The sequence below is a fragment of the Haemorhous mexicanus genome, chromosome 2 (assembly GCF_027477595.1).
Source record: "Haemorhous mexicanus isolate bHaeMex1 chromosome 2, bHaeMex1.pri, whole genome shotgun sequence".
Classification (NCBI taxonomy): domain Eukaryota; kingdom Metazoa; phylum Chordata; class Aves; order Passeriformes; family Fringillidae; genus Haemorhous; species Haemorhous mexicanus.
This window is the reverse complement of record NC_082342.1, coordinates 82,038,002-82,061,352: the sequence shown is the minus strand read 5'-3', so window position 1 is coordinate 82,061,352 and position 23,351 is coordinate 82,038,002. Positions and strand designations below refer to the sequence as shown.

Genomic DNA, 23,351 nt, shown 5'->3' with positions numbered 1-23,351 from the left:
ATTTTCTCCCTGTGTAACCTCACAATATCCTTGTAGTCCTCCTGAGTCACCTGCTTTTTTTTTCTAAAGGTCTCTACTTTACCCTGAGTTCCAGTCAAAGCTCTCTGCTCAGATGGGTTGGGGTTCTTCCCTTCTGTCATCTTTCAGGACATGGGGACAGTCTGCTCCGGTGCCTTTAGAACCTCCTTCTTGAAGAATGTCTAGCCTTCCTGGGCTCCTTTGCCTTTCAGGACTGTTTCCCAAGGAACTTTGTCAACCAGGCTCCAAAAGGGCCCAAAGTCTGCCCTCTGGACCCAAGGTAACAGTTCTGCTCTCATTTACTTCTTCAAGAATTGGAAACTCTATCACTTTGTGATCACTGTGCCCAAGATGGTCTCCAGCCACCACATCACCCACCAGTCCTTCTCTGTCCACAAACAACAGCTCCAGTGAGGCCAGGCTTGGGCTGCCCACCAGACATAGCAGGAAGTTCTCTTCCACACACTCCAGGAACCTGCTTCCTCCCCATGCATCCCATTTCCAGAAGACCCCTGGTAAGTTCAAGACCCCCATAAGAGCAAATGCTAACAACTGTGAGTCTTCCCCCAGCTGCTTATGGAATATTTTATCTGCCTCTTCAACCAGGTTGGCTGGTTTGTAACAGACTCCCATCAAGATACTGTTGGCCTTTCCCATGATTCTTACTCATAAACACTCTTTCCATCACCTCCAACAAACTCTGGAGAGTCAGAACACTCCCCACCATACAGGGATACCCCACAGCTTTCATATAGGTAGACTTCAAGAGCAAACCAGAGTAGGAGTGTGCAGCAACACACTTCAGCATCTCATAACTCCCCACAGAGCTCAGGAGATTATCCTGACAGTTTGGACTGCTCCTCAGCAGTGTTGGAGAAGAAAAGAAGTACAATTGGAGGCAAAAGATTTGGTATTGGGCCCTAATATAATTAAATATTAAGTTATAGCAAAATGATTTTCCTCCATGTACATTTTGTTAAAAACACACAGTAGATTTTTACTATGACATGAGACATTTTCAGTCATTTTTATGGCAATGTAGATAAGATAGAATCTTTAGTGTTTCAAAAACACAATCAATGTTTATTTGTTCTCATAAGTAATTCATGGACCCAACAATATTCAACAAAACTTCATTTTTAACAGATCTCTTAATGAGCATCATTTTTACAGAAAATCACCAGCAAATAAATATATGAAAACAATTGCGTTTGACATCACAATGGTTAAACACATTAAATAATTAATTGAATTGTGCTTTACGTCAATGAAAATCCCTAGGTCTACAAACTATCTTTTAAATAGGAATGGAAGTATATATGATTACTCACAATACAATCTCTCAGTAGCAGAATTCACAAACATTATTGCACATAAACAGAAGGAAAATTCCTAAAGAATAAAGTAATTTACAACCTATTAATTTATTCTTTCATCTTAAATATGGCAACTGATAGGAATTATATTTTTTTTTTTCTTCTCTTCCAACATTTACTTGAAATCACAGAGCGAGTGATATGGCCAAGAGGAAAGCCAAGGACATTGCAGGCATGGAACCCATTTCCCTCCACAAAATGTAGACAAAGAAGGTATTACAGGAACCAAACTAAACAAAGTGTTACAGTGAAAACTGGGTACTTTTTTCGAGTGTGCTTTTTTATTTTCCCCCCACACACACATACAGAGGATACAGCCATCAACTCCAGCTGAATGACTTTATTGTGATTGTTCATCTTGTACATAGTATTCTCCACCAGCCTGGAAACAAGATAATCTTTATCCCAGACCAAAGAAAAGAGTAATTCCACGTGTATCAGGAAAACAGCAACAGAGGGAAGAAAAAGTGAGATATGTTTTAAAACAGTGCTCATAACTGATACAAGAGTGCAGATGGGAAACAAGATCCCACTAGGGCAGAAGGAAGCATGTGCTGGCAAGGAGACCAATGTAAGAAACCTCCTGATTTAGTCACGGATGTCAAATCTGAAACATCTCCAGACACAAAGGTGATGAGACCTGCCTTTGGTTGAATGGGTATGATACAGTTATGAAGTTTGGCTCTGGATCTGACTTCCATCATTTTTTTTCTGCATTTCTATTTTTATTGAACAGCAAGTAACTGCTGTATATTGGGTAGAGTGCCTAGCAAGGCTTTGATAGCCTCACTATTAACACAACAGCAGTGGAAAATACCCAACATCAGAAACAGTGGATTTTTTTTTCTGTTGATGGTGAAAAAGGTTTTTACTGTCAGCACTGGTGAGTGGGGAAAAGAGGACAAATTTTCACTCCTTAATAAGGCCATAAGGCCATATGGTGAGTGATTGGACTAGACATCAAATTATCAGGAACAAGTTCTAATGACACAGCATGTTTCTTTGTCCACTCCAAGCCTACAGTGAATTATAACTGGAAAAGGCAGTGCTGGGAATGTGATGGGAGAGATTAGTAAGTACATCTCCATTACAAAAGAATGAGATTTGTTTCAGCACCACAGTAGCAGAAGCCAAACTGCCTTGTTTAAGCAACAAAAGAATGTCAGGAAGATGGACAGAAATCCTATAGCATTGTTGCTCAAGAAGCTTTAGAAAGAAACATGCTGCTCCCTGATCTTATATGGGCTAGTGTAATTATGGTGAAGTTTATGCTGTCAGAGCAATGAAAACCTGGAATAACAGAGATATGAAGCAGGACCTTTATTTTGCTTTTGCATCACATTATTTCAGGCACCGTGCCCAAGAGGAAAAAAGCTGCAGGCCTGTGTCTTAGAAGTCAGCCTGAAGGTGTTTCCAAACTGCTTTATTTGTCATGTGCAAGGAAACTCTGCTAAGAAAAACAGGATTGTTAGTACTGTGAGTTTGTGCAGTGAATTTGCTGGATCCACAGCTGGAGCTAGGGAAGGAGGTGTCAGGTTCTTCAGTCCCAGGGCTCTGGGCAAGGTCTTAGCTCCTTCCAAAAAAACCCAAAACAACAAAAGCAACAAACCTACTCCTGCACAACCAGGGCTGTTGCACAGGCTCCAGAGGAAAAAAAAAATCCAACAAACTAACTTCAATTTTAACTGAATCCCAAGTGTCAAGGCAAATACCATTAACATAGATGCCACAGCACATTAACAGCTCTTCAGGACTCTAATCTTGACTCCTGGGAAATGACTGATGAAAAAGGTTAGGCATCACATTAGGATGTAGGCAAGCTATTCAAGCTAATGTAAACCACCTAGAAAATGTCTTCGATTTTCCTCATTAGGCTTTGTTTTGTATCAGGCAGAAGGAACAGTCTGGAGAACAGTTGGTGTGCTTAGACAGCTGAAACTGATACTTACAGTCACTGGTGAGGCTCCAGGGAAGTATTTCTGAGCACTGTCTCCTCTCCCTTGAAAAGAAAAACACTGCAATTTCTAAATGAGAAATGGGGTCCCAGTTGCTGTGAGCAGCACGGAGAGGTGGCCTGCTGAGCAAAGAGGTATGTGAGGAAGGGACAGCTTTTTTTTGCGCTTAGGAGAAAGAGAAAAGAAAAGGATGCCCTACAGAACAAAAGACGAGTTGGAATTTATCTTACTTCCTTGCTTACCTTGCTCCTTAATGTGAATTTGGCCTTGCATCTTTCCTTCCACATGGCTGGCATCTCCCCTGCCCTTCAGGGTCTCCCCAGCACCCCAAGCTACCTGTGCTCATGGGAACAAGAAGCACACTGGCAAATCCTGGAGACTGAGCATCAGGTGCCAAAAGCATCCTTCCCCTCTCATGCTGTTTGGTCTCCAGCCAGATGTGGCAATGGGCGCAGGAATGGGGAGATGCAATAATTCCCATCATCCCTGTGCCACCGACCAGAAAGCTCCTTCCCTCCACAGGGCCAGGGCCAGTCCAGCCTAAAGCCCTGGTGCCAGCAGCTGTCAGATCACTGTGAATTACCTGCACGGTGCTAAAGGTGCAATAGTGCCAGTGAGCCTTAGCTCTTCATGGCCCCACTGTCCTGCAGCCAGGACACCCAGAGCTTCAGACCTCAACTGGAAAGATTTCAATCCAAGTCTTGGAAGATTGGTGTCCATACATGAGCAGCGTGTCGGAGCGCCTCTTCCAGGCAAGGGGGATCCAAGCAGCACCATCCAGGAACCCAGGGAGCTTCTCAATCTTCCCTAAGGCAGACATCCCATGCTCAGAGAGGAGAACAACAATCTTCTTTTTCCCTTGTGGAACGTGGAGGTGGGAGAAGATGTAAATGAACCATGAGTGGAACAGGTATTGGGGACCAAACCCCACCACTACTCACCCCAAAGTAACACACTGACAATCAGATGTAAAGCAGCATACTGTTGAGGAACTACATTGATAATGAGGCATCATCCTGGTAGCCTTCTTCACTTCTTAATGCTATTATGATGTTTCATGTTCAATGTATTATTGTATGCATTAACTTTCAACAGGATCATTAGACTCTATTTTTGATATTCTGCATAGATAAGTAGCAGTAGCATTGTCAGAAGAAGAAACGATACAGCATGCAGGAAAAAAAATCCAGCTTGGAAATGAAGGGACAAATTTTCAAATTGAACCTCTTTTTTCTGTAACACATTATTTTTTCAACCAACTGGATAGAAACCTTGAATTTTGAAAACAAGTGAGAAATGTGCATCCACATCAGGTACTCCAGTACTTCTAATTAGCAAATCTATAAGGTAAAAGCCATTCATGCATGCAATAATATACTTTCAGCATCTTGATTTAGCAGCCATGTTGAGGCACTTAGAGAAATTTCCTCCTAATGCTTTACATTAATGCCAGAAGAAGAAGGAAAAAAACTCTCAGAAGATCTATGGTGCACAGGACCCTCTTTTTAAAATTTCACTATTACGAATGGAACAACATAAAATCTTGGAATAAACAGATGCAGTTTAGCCACAAGAATGGAACACATGGAGGAAGAACCCATTGAATCATTTTCTAGACAAGGAAGAAAAACAGATACAGATCTCTCATCATGAAAACAATAAATTTACAAAGAATCCTCATACAGAGTAATAAATATCAAGACTTTCCACATATCCATTATGTATCCCATAAAAATGAAAGCTGATTTTTATTCTAGCCACTACTGTAGTTAGAGAGAAAACCAATTTAAACTGTATGCAATCAGCATCAATGTATTTTAAGAGACAATATAATAAACCTGCCTACCTTCACAGACAATGTATCTCCAGGCTTTTACAGCAAATCTGGAAAATGTTGCACTAATATTTAAGCTTTTCCTTCTCTCTCTTTCCTCCTCCCTGGAGTTTGCTTGACCCCTTTTGTGAATGTGAAGGCAGATTTCATTGCCCCCAGCCAGATAATCTCTGTGATGTGTGCTCAGCTGCACGTGGGCCTCATTTCTCAAAGCTTGCCTTTGCCACACACACTTAGAAAGATGGTTCCTACCTGGCTGGGCTCGGTACTCTCAGCACCTGCAGGGAAATAAGCCAACCCCTCTACCACCTCACCTATAATTGATCTCTCACTGCTAGAAACAGAGAACAGAGCTAGAAGTGCCCCAATCCAACACTTCCTATGTCTTTTTTAATCACCTCATCAAATTCTTGCCTCAATCAAAACACAGCACGTAGACGTTTGAAGGGCAATGTGTGCACCTTATCAATTTCATTCACTAGAAAGTTATGCACTACAGTTGTAATGAACAGTACGAAACAAACCAGCTCTCATGTCACAAAAAAACCAAGCCAGGTATTTTTCCCCAATTGATCATTCATGTCTGCACAAGTTTTAGTAGCTCAGATTGTACAGGGTACATCTGTTAATGCAAAGAATCTCTCTCTCTTCAACCCATCCTCATAGCTTAGGCCTTTGAAGGAAGTCTTTTCTGGCAGGAATCTCATTCTACTGCCATTTAATAATACTAACCAATACCTATTGAGAAAAAAATACATTCTCACGGGCAGAAACCAAGAAAAACTGAGACAAGGAGGGGGAGTTGTAAGACGAGGTCTCATTTACCAAAGCAGTAGGTCTCCCTTGGCTAATTCCCAGGTAGCCACGTTGCACAAACAATCTGATCCTCTCATTGGTCAGGAGAGTTGGAGGAGCATCACCACCTTGCAACCTGACTATTATAATCTTCAGTAACAGCTACTTCTGCTGCCTCTTCCCTTGGCCACTGGTGAGCTCTCTGCTCCCGCAGCAGTCGCCGCTCCTCTCGCCTCTTTAGCCGGTTCTTCTGGTGCTCCTCTTGCTTGGAGTACTGGAAGCGCTGCAGGAACAGGTCCTTTGCGTATTCATATAGCTGCATGTCCAAGAAATTCAGCTCCTCTATCCGCTGCCGCACGTCCTCTCCGATGTCCACGTTCGAGGCCCGCGTCACGTTGAACTGGGTGAAGGGGGAAATGAATTTTAGGTTGAATGTCCTCTCAAAGAGATACTGTGTTTTCCTCTGAAATTCCGTCAGCCCGAAGAAGGCCATGTTTTTCAGATTGTTCTTGGCGCTTTGGAGAAGAATCACGTTTCTCTCACTCTCATTCATGAAAGTCAGGTTGTAGCACCCCACCAGGCTGAGGTCGGCCAGCATGCGCACCTGGCGGTTGCTGGCCAAGTTGTAGCTGCAATCCATGAATTCCTGTAAGCTGACTCCAGACCAGTCGTCTCCTTCATAACAGGTAGGCAGCTCGTCTGGCGTTGGGCTTCTTCCATCGCACATATGAAGGGAAGTTTTCCACGTCGCACCCCTCTGGACGTGTTTCCATTCACTCAAGTACCGTGACACTGGATCCCTCAGCATGGTGATGTAATAGAAATTCCTGAAACATATGATTAAACACAGTTTTAGGATTTCAGTAGATTTTCCTATGTATTCTCCAATAAAACTATTACCCAACACTGGTACCACACCCTTCACTTTTTCCAGCGCAATGTAGGCACTTCAGGTGGCTCTTTTTGAGACAGCAAAATCTTCATAAATACTGTGAATAAAATACAAGGTAAATTGGGAGAGAGAGAGATATGAAAGGAAATAAGCAGTTATCAGAGAAACAGAATTACTTTGACCTATCAAGTGCTCAGTGATAGTTACTTCACATAGAAACCAATTAACTGAAGTGTGCTCCCTTCCACATTGAAGTATTAACCACCAGCAATATCAGAAACTGTGTGAAAAGTGATTGAAATAATCCTGCCCCTTCTCTTCTGGACTGAGACACACACATCTCACAAGACGCAGGGGTTGATAATCCCTACAGCACTCGGGCATAACCTAAGAAAAGCTTAAGCAATTACATGTGGATGGTGTAAGTGCTAAAAATAACACCATGTGCAAGAATGGCATGAGCCACCTGCTTAAGAAAAACCCTATTATTAAGTGGGTTGGAGTGAAGACAATTAAGAGACCAAAAATCCATTAATATGACTTAATTTTAGACAAGTGCTTGATTGAAATTAGTTATAATCCTGTAGTACAAAAGCATTTGTTGGTGTAAGGATTATTATTATTCAATCTCACCTGTCAAGAATACAAAAGAGACACCAAGATATATTGATCTGAAATAGAGAAAATAACTACAGAGCTCACATTGTCAGTTCGTCTTTTTGCTATTAAATTCAGTTTGTATGTTTTATTTATGGCAATCTGAAAGGGACTGCAATTAAGTATGTATCAAGGAAACTTTCACAGATTGAGGTTTTTTTTACTGAGGGATGTTTTACTCAAGAATAACTCACCTGAGTTATAAAGTGATATCATAAACACAAAGCAAAACTGAAATACTTATGATTTCTCTCAGTTAGAATAACCAGAAGATTCATGACTAAAATTAACACATGATCTGGTACAAAAATAAACTCCTGAGTTTGCATGACTCATCTTACTGCAAACTACACATTAATAAATCATGAGCCCTAAGATTTCTTAAGAAAAGTCTGATCTCAGTACTTTTTATTCAGCCTGGAGAAGGATGAAGAGAGTAAGCAGGAAGCAAGCTTGCTGAAGACAAGCTACCCTGTGAACAAGCCAACATTTGGAAGTGTCATCTCATACAAGAGCTAACTCCAGTAAAAGAAAAAAAATCTCAAATATTTTAACACTCTCCAAGACAATTACTTTGCTTTTTCAGGTATCACCCACTTCCTGCCACTAAAGATTCGCCATCACCATGAACCTTAGGTTAACCATAAAAATACTTATTTCCCCACATACTGCTAAATAGGCAGATATATTTCCCAGTGCAGGCAAAGCAAAAGGGAAACAGGTCTGAATACTTCATTCTAACTCATTCTGAATTTTCCACTTACAGGACCTAAAATATATTTTCCAGAATAAGGTTACGAGACCAAACTATGGACTATGTTCTGCTGCGGGGTAATTTCCTGAACTACTATCTAATGGAAACAGTGTTTCAATACTTATTTCACAGCAGAAGCTTTACAGGTGGAAGGATTTAAAATAGGAAGTGTCATGGGTGTATTTTCGCTATCACTTGCACTGAAAACCAAGATTTCTGGCTGCATCAGATGACACTTTGAAGAATGATATTTCCAGAACCATTTGGAGATTGGGTCTTCTGACTGCTGCTCATGCATAGCCAAATTGCACATCAGCTGTTTTGGTCCCCTTCCGTTACTTACACCACCCACACCAACAGGGAACCCAAGAATCACACAACTCTTCACAGACAGGTATTTCTAAAATCCCTCTTCTCCTGCAGAGCAGGAAGTACCAGAAATCCTCCTGTGTGCTCCGCAGGATTGTTCCACTATGAAAATGCAGTCTTTGGGCACTTGAGGCATAGCTTTCTCTTCTCAGATTGAATGCTTATCTCATCTTGGCTCTACACTGCATGTATGAGAGCACATTATCTACTCTTCATTTTACAGGGAAAAGGGGATACGTTTCACAAGTGCTGTGCAGATAAAACAGCCCAACTCTCAAACACCCATCAGCTCTGAGCATAAGAAGCTGTTGTTGCAACATTCAGCAGTCACTGATAGGGTTGTGACCAAAAATGGCTGAAGCTCCAAGGGAACAGAGATGGAAAAAATGGACAAAGACTGAGAGGCAGTTGCAAACATCTACATCAACAAAGACGGGGTATTGGCTTAGTCCTTGTATTGCTGCCCCTCCTCTCTTCAGATAATTTTGGATGTTAACAAGCGGTAACAGACAGATTTAAAAGTTGCTCTTGACAGTTATTTATACCTCTAATAATAGTTCTGTCTTTCCTCACCCATCTCCAGCAGTCCCAGTCAGGTATGACTCAGAGCAACAACAATTAACAAAAATACCTCCTTTGCATCAATCATTTCCCTTTCATCCCTGGATATGTAAATGTGTTTGATGTGCAATAAACAGGAGTACAAAGCAAATGCATGGAAATGAGAGCAGTACATCTTTGGTTAACATCCGCACCTTCCCTTCTGCATACCGAGCCTGCTGCTGCTCCTCCTTGTGAGTACCTAACTTCTGCAGCTGTTTTCACTGCCCAGATAAATTTGCTGCTGGATTCTGCAGTTTCCAGAGAGTTGCCTTCCTGTATTATCCACTGAATGGCTTCTCCATCGGGCATACGAACTTTACCAGCAGCTTGACACACATTTATTTTCTGAGGGGCTGATAACTTACGCCGCATTCACAATTTACAACCTTCTGATTAGCCTTCTGGCTTTGATTCTCTGTCAGCCTTTTAATCAACCTAAGGTTGGAAGAACTTAAGATTTCTTCCACCTTATCCTGGACACTGTCCAGATGACACTGCTCTATGCTGCCCCGGGACTGGGGGAATGCTACACTGAACTTGTGCACAAAGTTTTCTTTCAGGGAAAATCGTGTCATGTCTTCCGAATAATGACACAAGTAAACACACTAAGGGCCTGGACATTTGTTTCAGTTGGAAAATTATACAAATTATAAAATTATCTTAGGAAATTGTTTTCAAATTGATTTCAAATGTTGACATTTACGGAATAATTATAGAAGCATTTTGGAGGCCTCCGTGCCTCATATACAAGCATTCAATCACACTGGGAATAGCCAAGGAGTCAGCTCATAACAAAGACAAGAAGCAGGTTAAAAATACAAAACAGGATATGGCCTTTCTTCACTGTTCAGTAAAATAGCATAAAGTAAGCTAAACACTGAATATGCTTGAGCCACTCTGAATACAGATGTGCACTTGTTCTTGTTGGTGTAAATGACCCCCTTGCATCACCCATGCTCACACTTATGGCTGTGTTGAACTCAATGGCTACCTACTGTGGGACATACTGAGCAAAGAATTAAGTAATGACTTCTGTTACCCTGTTTGTCAAAGCAAACTCATCACAGACTTCTTGAATCCATTTTATAGACTCCCATCATCGACTGCTGAAAGTACTGCCACAGATACCCTCAGTGCTTAAAGGTGAGCCAAAAAGAATATGCTCGTATGTCAGGGAGAAGATATTTTTCAGAAAATATTCCAAATTAATTAAAACTCATACAAGTTATATCTATATAATTATGTAATCAATACCTATATCAGCATGTGCATGTATGTGTAAAAATTTACACTGCAATCTGGCCATAACCTGCATTTGTCAATGACAGAAAAATGGCAGTAAATGCATAAGTGTGTGCCAATATATCTTGCGACTGCCTCTACAAACACATACACATGTGAGAACAGTCTAGGTTTCATTTCAAACACCAGCCCACTAGCTGCAGTGTCAGCTCCTCCTGAAAGGAAACTTTATGCAGCTTCCCCACATTAAGCAATCTCCTTTTGAGCATGATGTACTGAAACAAGAGGATTATTGAAGTTGTCACTATGGGATAGTTGATTTTTTGGGCCAGTGATGGTCATGGCAAGGGCCTGATGATCCATGCAAGAGCTCAAACAAGCACCAGTGTGAAGTGTGGGCCGCACACTGTTGTTTACACTGGAATTATGAAGTACTTGGTAATTCCTAAGGCTCTAGTCCTACTTGCATGAAATCCAATCTCTTCATTAGCATTAGGCAAAGAAAACCTTTAATTAAAAGAACAGATAAAATGAGCTTCTAGTTATAACCTAAGAACATGTATTTCTTCCACATTATAAGGTATTTTAATATAAATACTCTAATCTTACATTAATCCTTCAATAGTGTTGCTTCGGTTTAGAAATTAGTTTCAGAGGAGCAGAGTCTGCTATAAGCAGAGGTGATCCCAAACCAGGGCATTTTGCCTCTTCTATCACCATGGAGCAGATGTCCCAGCTGAGGGAGATTTACTAAATACGTGAAGGATCACTGCACACTGAGAACAGAAACATCCTGTAGGGCCTCCTGGGGAAGAGGGATGAATGGCATCTTCATAAAAGGAGAACAGCGTGCTCGTGGCAGTGGAGGCAGAGACAGAAGAGTATTTGAGGTGGAGAAAAAGAGTCACCAGAGAATATTTTGGAAAACACTAGCAGACAGAAGAAAGAAAAACCCAAGTGACTGAAAAAATCCAGGTGCATCATAAAATTATCCACATTGTGCTTCTTCCAGGTAGAAAGGAAAATAAAAGCCCTGGTCAAGCTTATGTCCCAAGTGGATATAAGATATTAGAAGCTTTAATTGTGGAAGTGAGTGTGCTCCTGCGGAAAGGTCTGAAATACCCACCAAAAGCCATCCTGTCAGCACACTTCTGCTCCAAGTGGAGGTTGTGGCAAGATGAAGGCTTAAGAAGGATCAGCATTATGTGAACAAAAGCCTTATACTTCCCAGTTTTATCCTGAAGCCCAAATTCTCACAGGCAGGAACAGAGTTAGCCCACAATCAGTAACCTCTCTTTGAGCAAAGTATTGTCAGTATGGGTAATAGTGAAAGGAAGAGGGTAAACAAATGAAACAAAGGTAAGTATAATGCAGCACATGTACAATTAGGGAATAAAAACATGCAACAGGAATGATGGGGGAAGGCAGAAAGCAAAGAAACATTGTCAGGCTGATCTGAACTGGTCAAAGTCAGTGAAATGCAGATGCACCAGCTCGAGGCTGGCAGCGTTTCTGTGCAGTGTCTCTGCATCCATGGTGTGTTTAATTTACAAATAAACTGCCCAAAATAACAAGAACAGACTGCATACTTATCCAGAACAATGGCACTGTAACGAAAATCTATGAAACAGTGCACGAAATATATGCATGTCCATCTGTCTGCAGGAAACATCATACAGCTTATCCACCAAGCCAGACTGATAAACGCTAGCTATCCTACAAACTTTTGCAAAGATGATGCAGCAGGAGCACATAGGCTTCTTAAGCTTAGTGTCTGTCACAGGATGCTAGACACCGTGATGGAATGGTTTTCTAAGAAATCCTTTACATAAATTTGTGAGGTAATGCTATTATCTGTCCTTTCAGGTTTTCATGGGTTTCTTTCCAAGACCATTACTGAAAGAACAGCCACCACCATGAAGAAGTGAAGGTTTGTCTACTCACACCACAGGCATCACCTGCTCAGCATGTAGAAAAAACACTTAATTAGCTGTTTTCTTAGAGGATCTGAGCCCTCATCACTTCTGCTGTTTTCATATGGGATGATGAGCACTTTACTTAAAACAGTGGTTGTAATATTCTATAGACACTTACTCCACATTAAAGGAAAACTTAGCAGAGTTAAATAAAAGAAAAATAAAAAAAGACCAACTTTAATTTTGAGGTATAAAACTACAAAATTTTAGCTGTGTCTCATTATTCCTTTGAGATTTTGTCCCATGGCTCTGAATCCAACTGGAATAAAAACTGGCCATTGTTTCCTACTTGGCTACAAGTCCCTGTTGTTGAACTTACCCCTTCCATTACCCCAGTGGCAGAAAGAGCAGCTAAATCCATTCAACATGCCTGCTCAGAGAAGGGACTGGATGCTGCTTTCAGGATAGGATACCTCATTGCAGTGGTCCACATATGAGCTAGCTAGCTCTGAAACCAGCAGGGAGCTGCTCAGCACAGGCAGTGATGTGTGGCTGGCCGTGGCAGGGGCCACCTCTGGCATGAGCTGCATCCCTTAGGAGGCTCCCTCTGCATCACAGCGTGTACCTTGGCCACAGAGGGAGATAAATTGCTGACCTGGAGGTGTCTGTGTTGTACAGGTGTCTCTGTCTGCAAGGTGAGCCCTGCACTTGGAGCCAAAGGGTCCTTGCCTGAAGGGATGAATTCACAGAATGCAAAGTTCAGGCCAGCATCAAAAACTAACCACTAACATAGCATTTTGTAATGAGGCAGAAATAACCACAGAGAACCTCCATTTCACAACTCTTTGTACCTATAGTACATCTACCAGTCGTGGTATAATATCTCTTTCTAAACATGCTTATAGAGTTGGAGCATTCCCCAAAGTAAAACAAAGTTTTTAAGCAAGTTTTGTATTGTTTCATACAAATCTCCAATCCAGCAGTTAGAAAAGCAGTACTTTATAACTTTGCTGTCCTGCTGATACATCAGTATATCAGTGTGACAGAGGGAGGGCTGGGAGTCAGACAGCTGGGATTGTATGTCTGGCTCTGGTAAGAAAAGGTGGTCACTTGGGAAGTAATTTGTGAGGATACAGGCTGTTACAGGCAGGAGAAATGTAGTGATTGGGCACTGGGAAGCACTTAAGAAATGTGAAATCTTATATTTCCTTGCATGTTAGGAGGAATACTCCCTGTCAATAACTTCAGCTTCTTTTACAGTAATTCACTGCTTTCATCACAAAACTCCCAATTTTTCTGTTTAGATATTGCAGCCCTTTTTTCTTTAAAAATATCCTCTGAGATATCAGATTAAATTCTGTATCCATGCCATCAGAAAAACCTCAGGAAAGCTTTATAGCACTGTTTTTTTTGTTTTTTTTTTGCACAGTTGTTGATCAGAAGATTAGTGTCCTACACCTGATTAAAGAATGACAGATGACAAGGAGTGTCTAGAGATCACTCACTCTTTGACATCAAACAAATTTTAACAGTAGTGATTTAGGGTAATCCAGAAGGGTAAAAGAAAGGGAGGGAACCTTTGGCAACACAAATGCTACACATACAACATTAGGAATTTTTTCACCTAAAGAGTTCAATTTTTCTTGACATGAAGCTAGAAAAAATTCAATAATGGCATAGAGCTATGCAAAGATATGAAAAGAATGAGATATTAGGTTAGCTATTTTAACATAGCACTGGTTCATAGATTCGTATAATACAGAAAAAAAGATTAGTTTCAAAATCCAGCACTACATCTGTACTGAAACCAATGGTAAAAACTGCATTTGGGAAACTCTATTTTTTTTTTTTCCCTTAAATACCTCAGGAATGAAGACAAATGGCCTCGGACTAGGCAAAAAGACAATTTCTTTTTAAATGTTCTCTGCTTTTAGACTTAGGACGTGATTTTTTAATTTTTTAAAAAGTAATGAATAATCATGACAATAATAATCACATTCTTGACATATCACATTGCCACAGGCCCTTCAAAATGATCAGTGAAAGTGTGTCTTGGGACCTACAGCTGCAAAAGGATAGTGGGACTGTTGAGAATTTTTTTCTTGGCATAGGAGAATGTAAGTTTGTGAGGATACAGACTTTAATGATATATTTCAAAATATGTCTAAGACATTAGGGGGAGATCAAACAGCAGCCTTTCAGCACCTAAGAAGAGGCCAGTGAGAAGATAAAGCAAGGCTTTTCACTCTTGGGCATGGCGGGATAGCTAATGAGGGACAATAGTCATAAACTGAAAAAGGTGAGAATAAAAGGAAAATAATTTTCATTATCAGAATAATTAAGCATTGGAAAGGTTTGTCAGTAGCATCCTCCACCCTTGGAGATTTTGAAGATCCAACTGGACAGAGCTCTGAGCAACCCCAGCTGTGCTCAGTGGTGGCCCTGCTCTGAGCAGGAGGTTGGACTTCTCCTCAAGTCACTTCCCACCCCTGGGGCTCTGGGATTCTGAATGGCAGCAGAAAGTCTGCTGTCACCCAATGTACAGTCCTGTCAGACAACACAGCAAACACGAACCAACTCAACAACTAAATGATCCCCTCCTCCCTTGCTCTTTCCCGGCCACCCTAGGAACAGTACAGAGCATTTTTAGTCTCTTTTAAGAGATTGTGGGGTTTTTTAAATAAGATTTTAACTAGGCCTATAACACGCCAAATCAGCACACCCTGAATTATTGAGCAGCTTCATGAGTACTTATTTCAATGATGTGTTATTCAATACAGAGTCTCCAGAAACTGGAGAGGACAGTGCAGCCACTACACGTCCCTAAAGAAATTACTTCTGTTCACAAGTATCAAGTCTGGGTCTTGAGCAGCTCCTAGGCTAATGAAATGATGTAGTTACCCATGGTTTTAATCCCAGTATTTTAGAAAATGCACATGAATAGCATATGAGTATGTGTGAGCTCTCTGAGCTAAAATAGGTTTTTCCTGTGTGATGCCTTCAGGACTTAGGCATACATTTTCAAACACAGAGGATAAAATTGGGCATTTTCCTCTATATTTAAACATGTAGGGAAGCTCAGCCTCATTGGCAGCGAAGAAAGTAGAGAGTAGTATGAGCAGATTCGAAGAAATTTGTTGATTTATTTAGAAAAAAAAAAAGCTCTCAGAGACATCACAGTGCCCTACCTACCCTGGAAGCACAGATAACAGCACTCAATTATCCCTTTCCTAACTGCTTTTGAAATATCCTTTTCATGCCATTGCTCCTACTGAAAATATCTTGTGAAGGTTGCTTCTTACAGTGAGGGACACAAGTCTTACTCCCAGACAAAACCTGGTCTTGGTCTACTTAGATCCAGTTCTTCTTGAGTTACACTGCAAATACATAAAGGAGATTTATAAATGTAACATCAGAGAAGGAGAAATAGCATTTAAGCTCAGGATCAGAGAGCAATCACACCTCTCAACTTTCAATTTACAAAGCTGAACTACTTTTTATTGTCTCCTCTGATAAGAAAAGTCCTAAGTGACCAAACTGCAGTCCCCAAAACCCTTGGGTCATGCTTAGACCCTTTTACTGAGTTTTCCAACATCTCAGCTTTTCATGCTATCTTTTGATAGGGGGGTTACAAAAGTAAGGAGCTCCTGAGATTTATTCCAGGTTTTGATCATCATAGCAGTCCTTTCCTGGCATTTGAACTTGCACACTTCAAATTTCACTGTACATAGCTAGAATTGAGCAAATTTCACACAAGGCTTTAGAGGTGCCTTGTACAATAAATATTTCTTATCTCCACTGGCAATGTATTCTCTGATACACCCTCACATTGCATTTTGTTTTTTAGTGGAGCCACACAACTCTGGAAACTCATGCTCATGGTGTCACTGGCTCAGATGGTCCCTGCCCACGGCAGGGGGGTTGTAGCTTGATGGTCTTTAGGTTCCTTCCAACCCAAACCATTCTGTGAGTCTATGAAGACTCCTTGTTTTGGCTGGTAAGCACTCAGTTGATAGAGGACAGCTGTTTCTGCCAGATTCAGATGTATGAACCATGCACTTTGCACTACCAAACTTCATTTCCCCTATTGTTATTAAATCCTCAATGTTATTAAGCAAATTCCATTGATATACTTAAGCTTTTAGTGCCAGCACCATTAATGGAAACATGAAATAGGGTCAGAGTTAAGACCAGCCCTGTGGAAATTCATGGATAACTTTCCTTTACGTTCCTCTTTCAGCACATCCAGCTTCTTGTTCACCAAAAAATTCTTATGCTCAGCTTCATGCTTTCTGCCTTGTATAATAACTTTGCACATGTTGGTCTATCAAATACTTTATTGAAGGTAAATTTCCATTCTGCTGTCAGAGATGGATGCTGGATTTACACGTCACAGCCCAGAGGCTGGTGGCCCCAGATTTGGTGGATGTGTGAACACTGAGGCTGGTGAAAGATGGGGAAATGACAATTTATTTCAGAGTGGAGGGGTCTGGAATAGAAATGTGTAGATGAGGTGATCTGGTGGAAAAACAAACAAGCTTGATACAAATTGTAAATTGTAAATTTGTTGGATTTGTGTCTCGTCAACAAACTTCCCTCCAGTGATTTTTGTTCTTTGCCTAAATAAGATCAAGCTCAGTTGTTCTAAGTACTCCTTAAATTGCTGAAAGGAGTGAAGTAGCAAGAACCTTGCTGAAAGAAATATAAGTACAAAATGCAATAATAATTCAAACAATGGGAATTGCATTGTTCTATCAAGCACAGGCACAAAACAACCCTTGTACCTCTTAAGAAACAGGGTGTGAGCACACACAGGAAGAAGTACTATTCAAAAGCAATAGATGTGTAGTGTCTTACAAGATTCTTTAAAGATATGCAAGATATGCATTTGGGCAGGGGAGAATAGGAAATCTTTTGTGGAGAGGACTGGGAAAGGAGGAATCCATTGCTCACATCACTCCCATTCTATCTACTGATCACAGGTGATTGCTGTGTCTGAAAAGAGCCGTGTAAATCTGAGGTACACGTGACCTCTTTACTCAAAATTGTTGTTTCTGCCTTTGCTAAGCCACTGCAGAGAAGGGAACATGAAATAAGGGTGCATTTGCACTGCTGTCCTACCCACCTCCTCCCTGAGCTGCCTCTAGCCCCAGCCTGGGGAGGAAGCTCTGAACTTGCCTTTCTCAGGAGGATGTTACAAGTACGGGGGAAATGAGCTAAGGGGATGGCCCACAGCAGGGAGTGGCAGCAGGAAACAAGAGCTGGCCAGGGAAAAGAAGGGTGATGAGAGACAGGGGCCAAGAGAAGAGCAAACCTGAAGACAGTGCTGCACAAAGGACCAGCAGTTTGAGTTTGCCAGTATAGTCTTAAATGCTTACAGAAACCTGATTGGGAAGAGACTCTCCTGAAGAAGTCTGATGCCTATAGTCATGGGTAACAGCTTAGCATAACAGAGTGCCTAAAACATCCCTCATGCACACAGGACAAACCACAAAACCCTCCTCACAACCAGCAGCTGCCAAGAGGTTAGAGGAAGTCCCTCTTTCAGGAGGACTCTCGTGGGGTCACTGCCTGGGTGACCGAGCACTCCTCCAGCTCCAGTGCAAAAAGGTGGGGACACAGAACTCCTGCCTATCCAATAACTTATACAACATAAGGCCTTTCATAATGGTTCTAAAGGAAAAAAAAATCTCTGCATACTTTCATGCAGAATTATGAGAGGTCTCCTGGCTGCCTGAAGGAATAGAGTTGGTTGGTAAAATTCAAAGAGCCCCTGAAAAAACAAATCAAAGGTAGCCAGATCCTTAAATCTTCTGACATTTACATTTCTCCAGTCAGATTTTGTTAGGTCGAAAACAAAGCAAAATTAATTATTTTCAATTCAACTACAATGTTTATTTTCATCCTCTCCCTGTTTTTTGAAGGAGCTGTTGCTATCCCATTTTGTTCTCTGGCTAGGTAAAACTTGCAGCACCAGCATCACCAGTGTTCCTTTGTAACTGGCTTCACTGGAAATCAGCTTGTTCCACAAGTGTAACCAGGCTCCCTTCCCAGCTGAGCTTTCTCTGATTTCCAACTAAGAGCTCAGTTGCAGGCACTCTTGCCCAAGTCTGAAATGCTCAGATAAAAGTTCTGTGGGATTTTTCACTGCAATGCATTTTGAATCAGTACAGTAATTCTGCTCAATTAATAAAGTAATTAACAATAAAAAGGGCTCAGTAATTGAAATCCCTTTGAAAGTACACTAATTTATTCTCTCTAAACTTTGCCTCAAATCTTTATTAATTCTGACATCAGGCAAAATGACCATAAATTATAAATGATCATCACAAAATAATCATTTTCTTGTCCTATATGCTGAGTTTTTAAAGCCTCCCGTAAGGTAAACAATATGACAACACAGATATAAAAGAATTTCAGGTGATTTTACTAATGAATTCATTATAAGAGAAGTGTTCCCTATTCGTACATTGAAATAGTTCACAAAACCTTGGGAAATTACCCAGCTGTAAAACTAAAATGCTATTCTTTTTTCTTTCTAAAATTCCTCTTTTTGTAATGCAATTGCGTGATTTTACCTGCAAGCCAATAAACAAGAAGATGACAGGGTATTTCAATTGAACACTTACATGACAGACTGCTGATTTTCCATTTTACACTGAACTTTGTGTTTTACTAAAATACTGGATAGCATCTGAGCCAACCCAGAAATATTTGGTATGAATATATAACTCTTAACAAACCCAGAAATGTTTGGTATTAATAATATAACTCAAATATAAGCAAAATTGCCATTTTCCTTCTCCATTGATCTAATAGGCATCTTTGTACATATATAAATATATCTACACACATACAAACATAAAATCTCCACAAGGGGGCCATCTAATCTTCCCCAAATCTTCACAAAAGCTTAACTTGCTTTCCAAAAATTGATGTCATAAGGCTTTTGTCTACAGATACTATGGTACCTTGGGAAAAAAAGCTTTTTACCAACTAAAAGTGACTTTGTGAGAGAATTTCATACAACAAAACCTGTAGTTTGAAATGGAATCACTTTTTATGCACAATTCCCACTATACACTTGGCATGCAAAGAACTTTGATCAAGCTTTGCCAAGTTCACTACTTGCAATATGCAGCCAAAATGAGACCTTTTACACACACACAGACACAGAGCCAGCCCCCACTGCCACGCCAAGGCAGCCTCCAGGATGCAGCCTGGTTCTGTGCCATATTGGAATTTGTAGGCAAAGCCCTAAGTGAGGGACCTTGAGTGATTTCAGCCCTGTAACAATGCATCCCCCAGATGCCACAGTTAAGGTACAAATGGTATTAAAGCTATTTGCATTGTCCTCTCAACTCCCTGCAGAAATGAAAAACAAATCTTGTTTGTCATTCCTTGTTATCTGCTTTAATATTCTGAATGTCTTACAGACACAGCATCATGAGTCCTCATCTTAACTCAGCTGTAACTCTGTGATGTTTTTATTATTTACCATACCTTTGACCTTGGAATACCTGGAAGAAATGGGACCATCTCCTTCTTCTGACCTCAAATCTTAATTAATCAGGCTAAGTCACACATGCCAGGCTGTGAACTGCACTGTACCATCAGTTGTGGATGTCATGCTCTGAGAAAGAAGCTAATCAGATGAAATAAAGAACCCTAGGCTTCTAAACAACTTCTATGAAGGATTCTTTACCTTTCAGGAAAATTAGATAGAGATTATATTAATTCAGTCCTGCAGATACAGCACAAACCCACCAATCTCCTAACTCAAAAGAGTCTCTGCACCTTGATCTGCAGCACAAACTTTAAGCAAAGTTTCCATGATTTCTCAGTGATAGCACTATATGATACTGTCATGTTTCACCCATGTCCATGACAGAGTTCAGGCTGCTCCAAAACTTGTGCATTGACATAAAACAAAACTCCCAAGAACCTGATGGGTCTCCATAAGAATACTGGCTCCAGCAAGTCATCATGGATGCCTGTGGCTCTGTAACTTTCCTCTGAAATGGACAAATCCTAATCAATGAAGCACATCTGTACAGTGACAAAAAACCACTTCCCAGTCCCTTCAGGCCATGAACTGACAACCTGAAGCATGACATTTGATTAGCCTTATTATCTCCACTCATTTATACATAAATGTTTTCAGGGGCCATGAAGCCATCCAGCCTTTATTAAAATCCAGCCACATTCTTTGAACTGATGTTCCCTTCTCCTCCTTCTTCCCTTTCGTTTTTGGTCTGTAAAAACAAAGAGGAATGTATTTTTCTTTTATTTATTTATTTCATTTTTAACTGTGGGTTATCATCTTTGCAATTCTGTTATTGTCAAATAACCTTCTCCTCATACATAAGTGCAGCAGATTGTTGCCATAAACACTCACATATGCAAATAGGTCAGGTTTTCTAGTTTTTCCCCACAGAGATATTTGACATTGAGACTCAACATGATCTAGCATCTTTCTGAACTAAAGGCCAGGGGAATCGTGTGTGGGACTTCATTTCCAAAACTATTTCTCATGGAAATTAATGAACATCTGTGCAGATGCTGAATGTGAATTCAGGCAACAGAAAAAGCCAAACTGAAATTGGACTTAAGGTCTAGAAATACCTAATGGTAAGCATGTTTATCTTTAGATTTCTTCCTTCCCTTTGAAGAGTCAGAGTGCTCTTCAGGTCACCAACTTTTCTTGCTCTAAAAGGAGTGGGATGATGACAGGGTTATGAAAGCTATTTCAGCATAAACAAGGAGCAAAGTTGCTGATGTGTATCCTAAGTAACACAAAGATTTGAACATGAAACATTCATTAGGATTTCTTTAAAGATTCTGTAAATTGCTTTCTGTTTCATATGGAGTATTACTGTCAATAAAAGTATAGAAGCGATGCAAACAGGAAAGCAAAATTCAGGTTAAATATTAGATATCATGAATATTTTTCGGCAGTTTTAATAACTTCAATATTTCTGTATTTTATCTAATAGGGATTACATAGTCTGGGTCAATCTTATTTGTGATACATATATTGAATATTACGTAATTTAACATCAATTAACACCTGTGAATTTAAAAAAGAAATCTCATCAGAGCTGAGTAACTGAAGATGTGCTACCTTCCTAGAAAAAAATAGCTAAATAAGAGAAAAGGTTACAAACTAATCTAGTTTTAGTTGGGTTTTTTTTGGTTTTTGTTTTTACTTTGAAGATGTTCCTTTTCAATGGGCTTTTTCTAAAGCAACATTTTTCTTTATAATTGTTTAATTTTTAATATATATCCCAGTAGTCTCACCAAGTGCTGTTTAGCACTTATACCCCCACTCTCCCTCTGGGGATAGAAGCCACTCTATGTTCAGGCTAAAGAACAGCCCTGCCTGGATGAAAAGGAAGTTTGCATGCACATAGACCTTCATTCATGACACTTTAATTTCCTCCATGGCCTTAATAAATACACCAGCATTAAGTATTCTCATATAAACCACAACTCTAAAAATAACTCCCTTCAGAAATTTTTTCATCTTGTTTCCAGTACACTGCTTTTTCTACAAGGAACAATAACTACAGGCTGGGTTTTATCATTGAAAACCCACACTTCCCAGCTTCTCTCTCATTCTTTGGCACCACTTTGTTTCTTTTTTCCCCTATTTCTGCTCTTCGTTTTCCCTCATTATTTGTGTCCTCACACAGCAGCAGCATAATTTTATGCCTGACAGAGCTGCAGAGGAAATGGAGCATTTCCATGTACCACAGACTGTTGGGCTGATACAGAAGAAATTCAGCCTTCTCCTAGCTAAGCTGAAGTTTAAGCCCATTTGCTCCTGCACTGAGTTTCTCTATACAGGGAGCTGGCTGCAGGGAAAACATGAGTGGCAGTGGGATGGAGTCACTCAAAGCCCCTGTCAGCCACAGAGCTGTGGTGCTGCTTTTTAGGGGCTGTGCAGCTGGCTCAGGAGGGCAGGCTGGAAGCTGGAGCATGGGGGACAGCTCTCACCTGGAAGTGTGTTGGTTTAGCTATGTAGCTGCTTCCCCATAGGCCATTTTCACAGTGCTGCCCTCATCTGTGCCCTTCCTCTACAAGCTAACTCTTTCTAATTGAGATTTTTTTTAATTTTAGCTCTTTGAAACTGGAACTGCCTCATTTTTGCATCCCAGGCACACAGACTCTCTGAGGGCTCAGTTTAGATTCCTGTGCATTAGGTATATCACTGTTAATTCAGGCTTCCTTAACAAATCTGAGAGCCAAAGATTATTTTGAAAACCTTGGTATGCAGTCTTCTCCCTTCTGCAGGTTTACCCCTGTTATTTAGAGTTATATATTGGCATCACCCTATCATTCAGCATATGGCAAGTGGCATCAGTGTAACTTTCAATGCCAGATATCCTAAGGCAGTTATAATACTATAGTATTGCAACTGGACTTTGCTATTTTAACCTAGCCTGGACTTAGCTTTGCTTCCTAAAAGGTTTTAAGGCAATAAAGTTCTATAAAAACAGCTGAATTAAAAGTATCATATTAAAAAGGTGTTGAAGAAGCTGCTTGACATGTCAGACAAACCCATCGACAGCTATTAAAGACAGAGAAATCTTCAATAAGCAAGAAATTCTCAAGCCTTGAATTTTTTAGCCAGGGGAGTATATTCAGGGATATCATCATTACACGCTTGCCATGTTCCTATCCTCCTTGGAATCTCCGTTTTTGGAGGCAAGGTGTTAGGTTAGATGGACCCTTGGTCTGACTCAGCTTAGCCATCCCTGTGCTACTTCAAGACACCCACATAATCGTATTTTTTTCCCCCGACATTGATGAGAGAAGTATCTTATTTTGATGAGTTAAGTCAAACTAAAAAAAAAATTTAAAAATCTGCACTGTTTTAGTCATATGCATAAGGAAGAATCTGGATGTCATGCTTGCCATAGAAAATGTTCTCTCAC

General features: G+C 40.5%; 1 protein-coding gene across 5 annotated transcripts in view; it reads right to left on the bottom strand.

Annotated features, from left to right (window-relative positions):
• Nucleotides 1-1,073: 1,073 nt before the first annotated feature.
• Nucleotides 1,074-23,351, bottom strand: part of HS6ST3 (heparan sulfate 6-O-sulfotransferase 3) — a 275,456-nt gene continuing 253,178 nt past the window's right edge. The window contains exons 2-4 of one of the 5 annotated variants that reach the window (XR_009485419.1): nucleotides 3,933-6,805; nucleotides 3,592-3,685; nucleotides 1,074-3,393 (exon numbers count right to left, since the gene is read on the bottom strand). Coding sequence is in view for 1 of the 5 variants with exons in the window: in XM_059839241.1 (XP_059695224.1) it covers nucleotides 6,100-6,805 (706 nt within the window). In the remaining 4 variants the exon portion in view is untranslated. Of the gene's footprint in view, nucleotides 6,806-23,351 lie in introns of all 5 variants that reach the window. The other 4 variants (XR_009485417.1, XR_009485418.1, XR_009485416.1 and 1 more) reach the window with 4 other exon arrangements.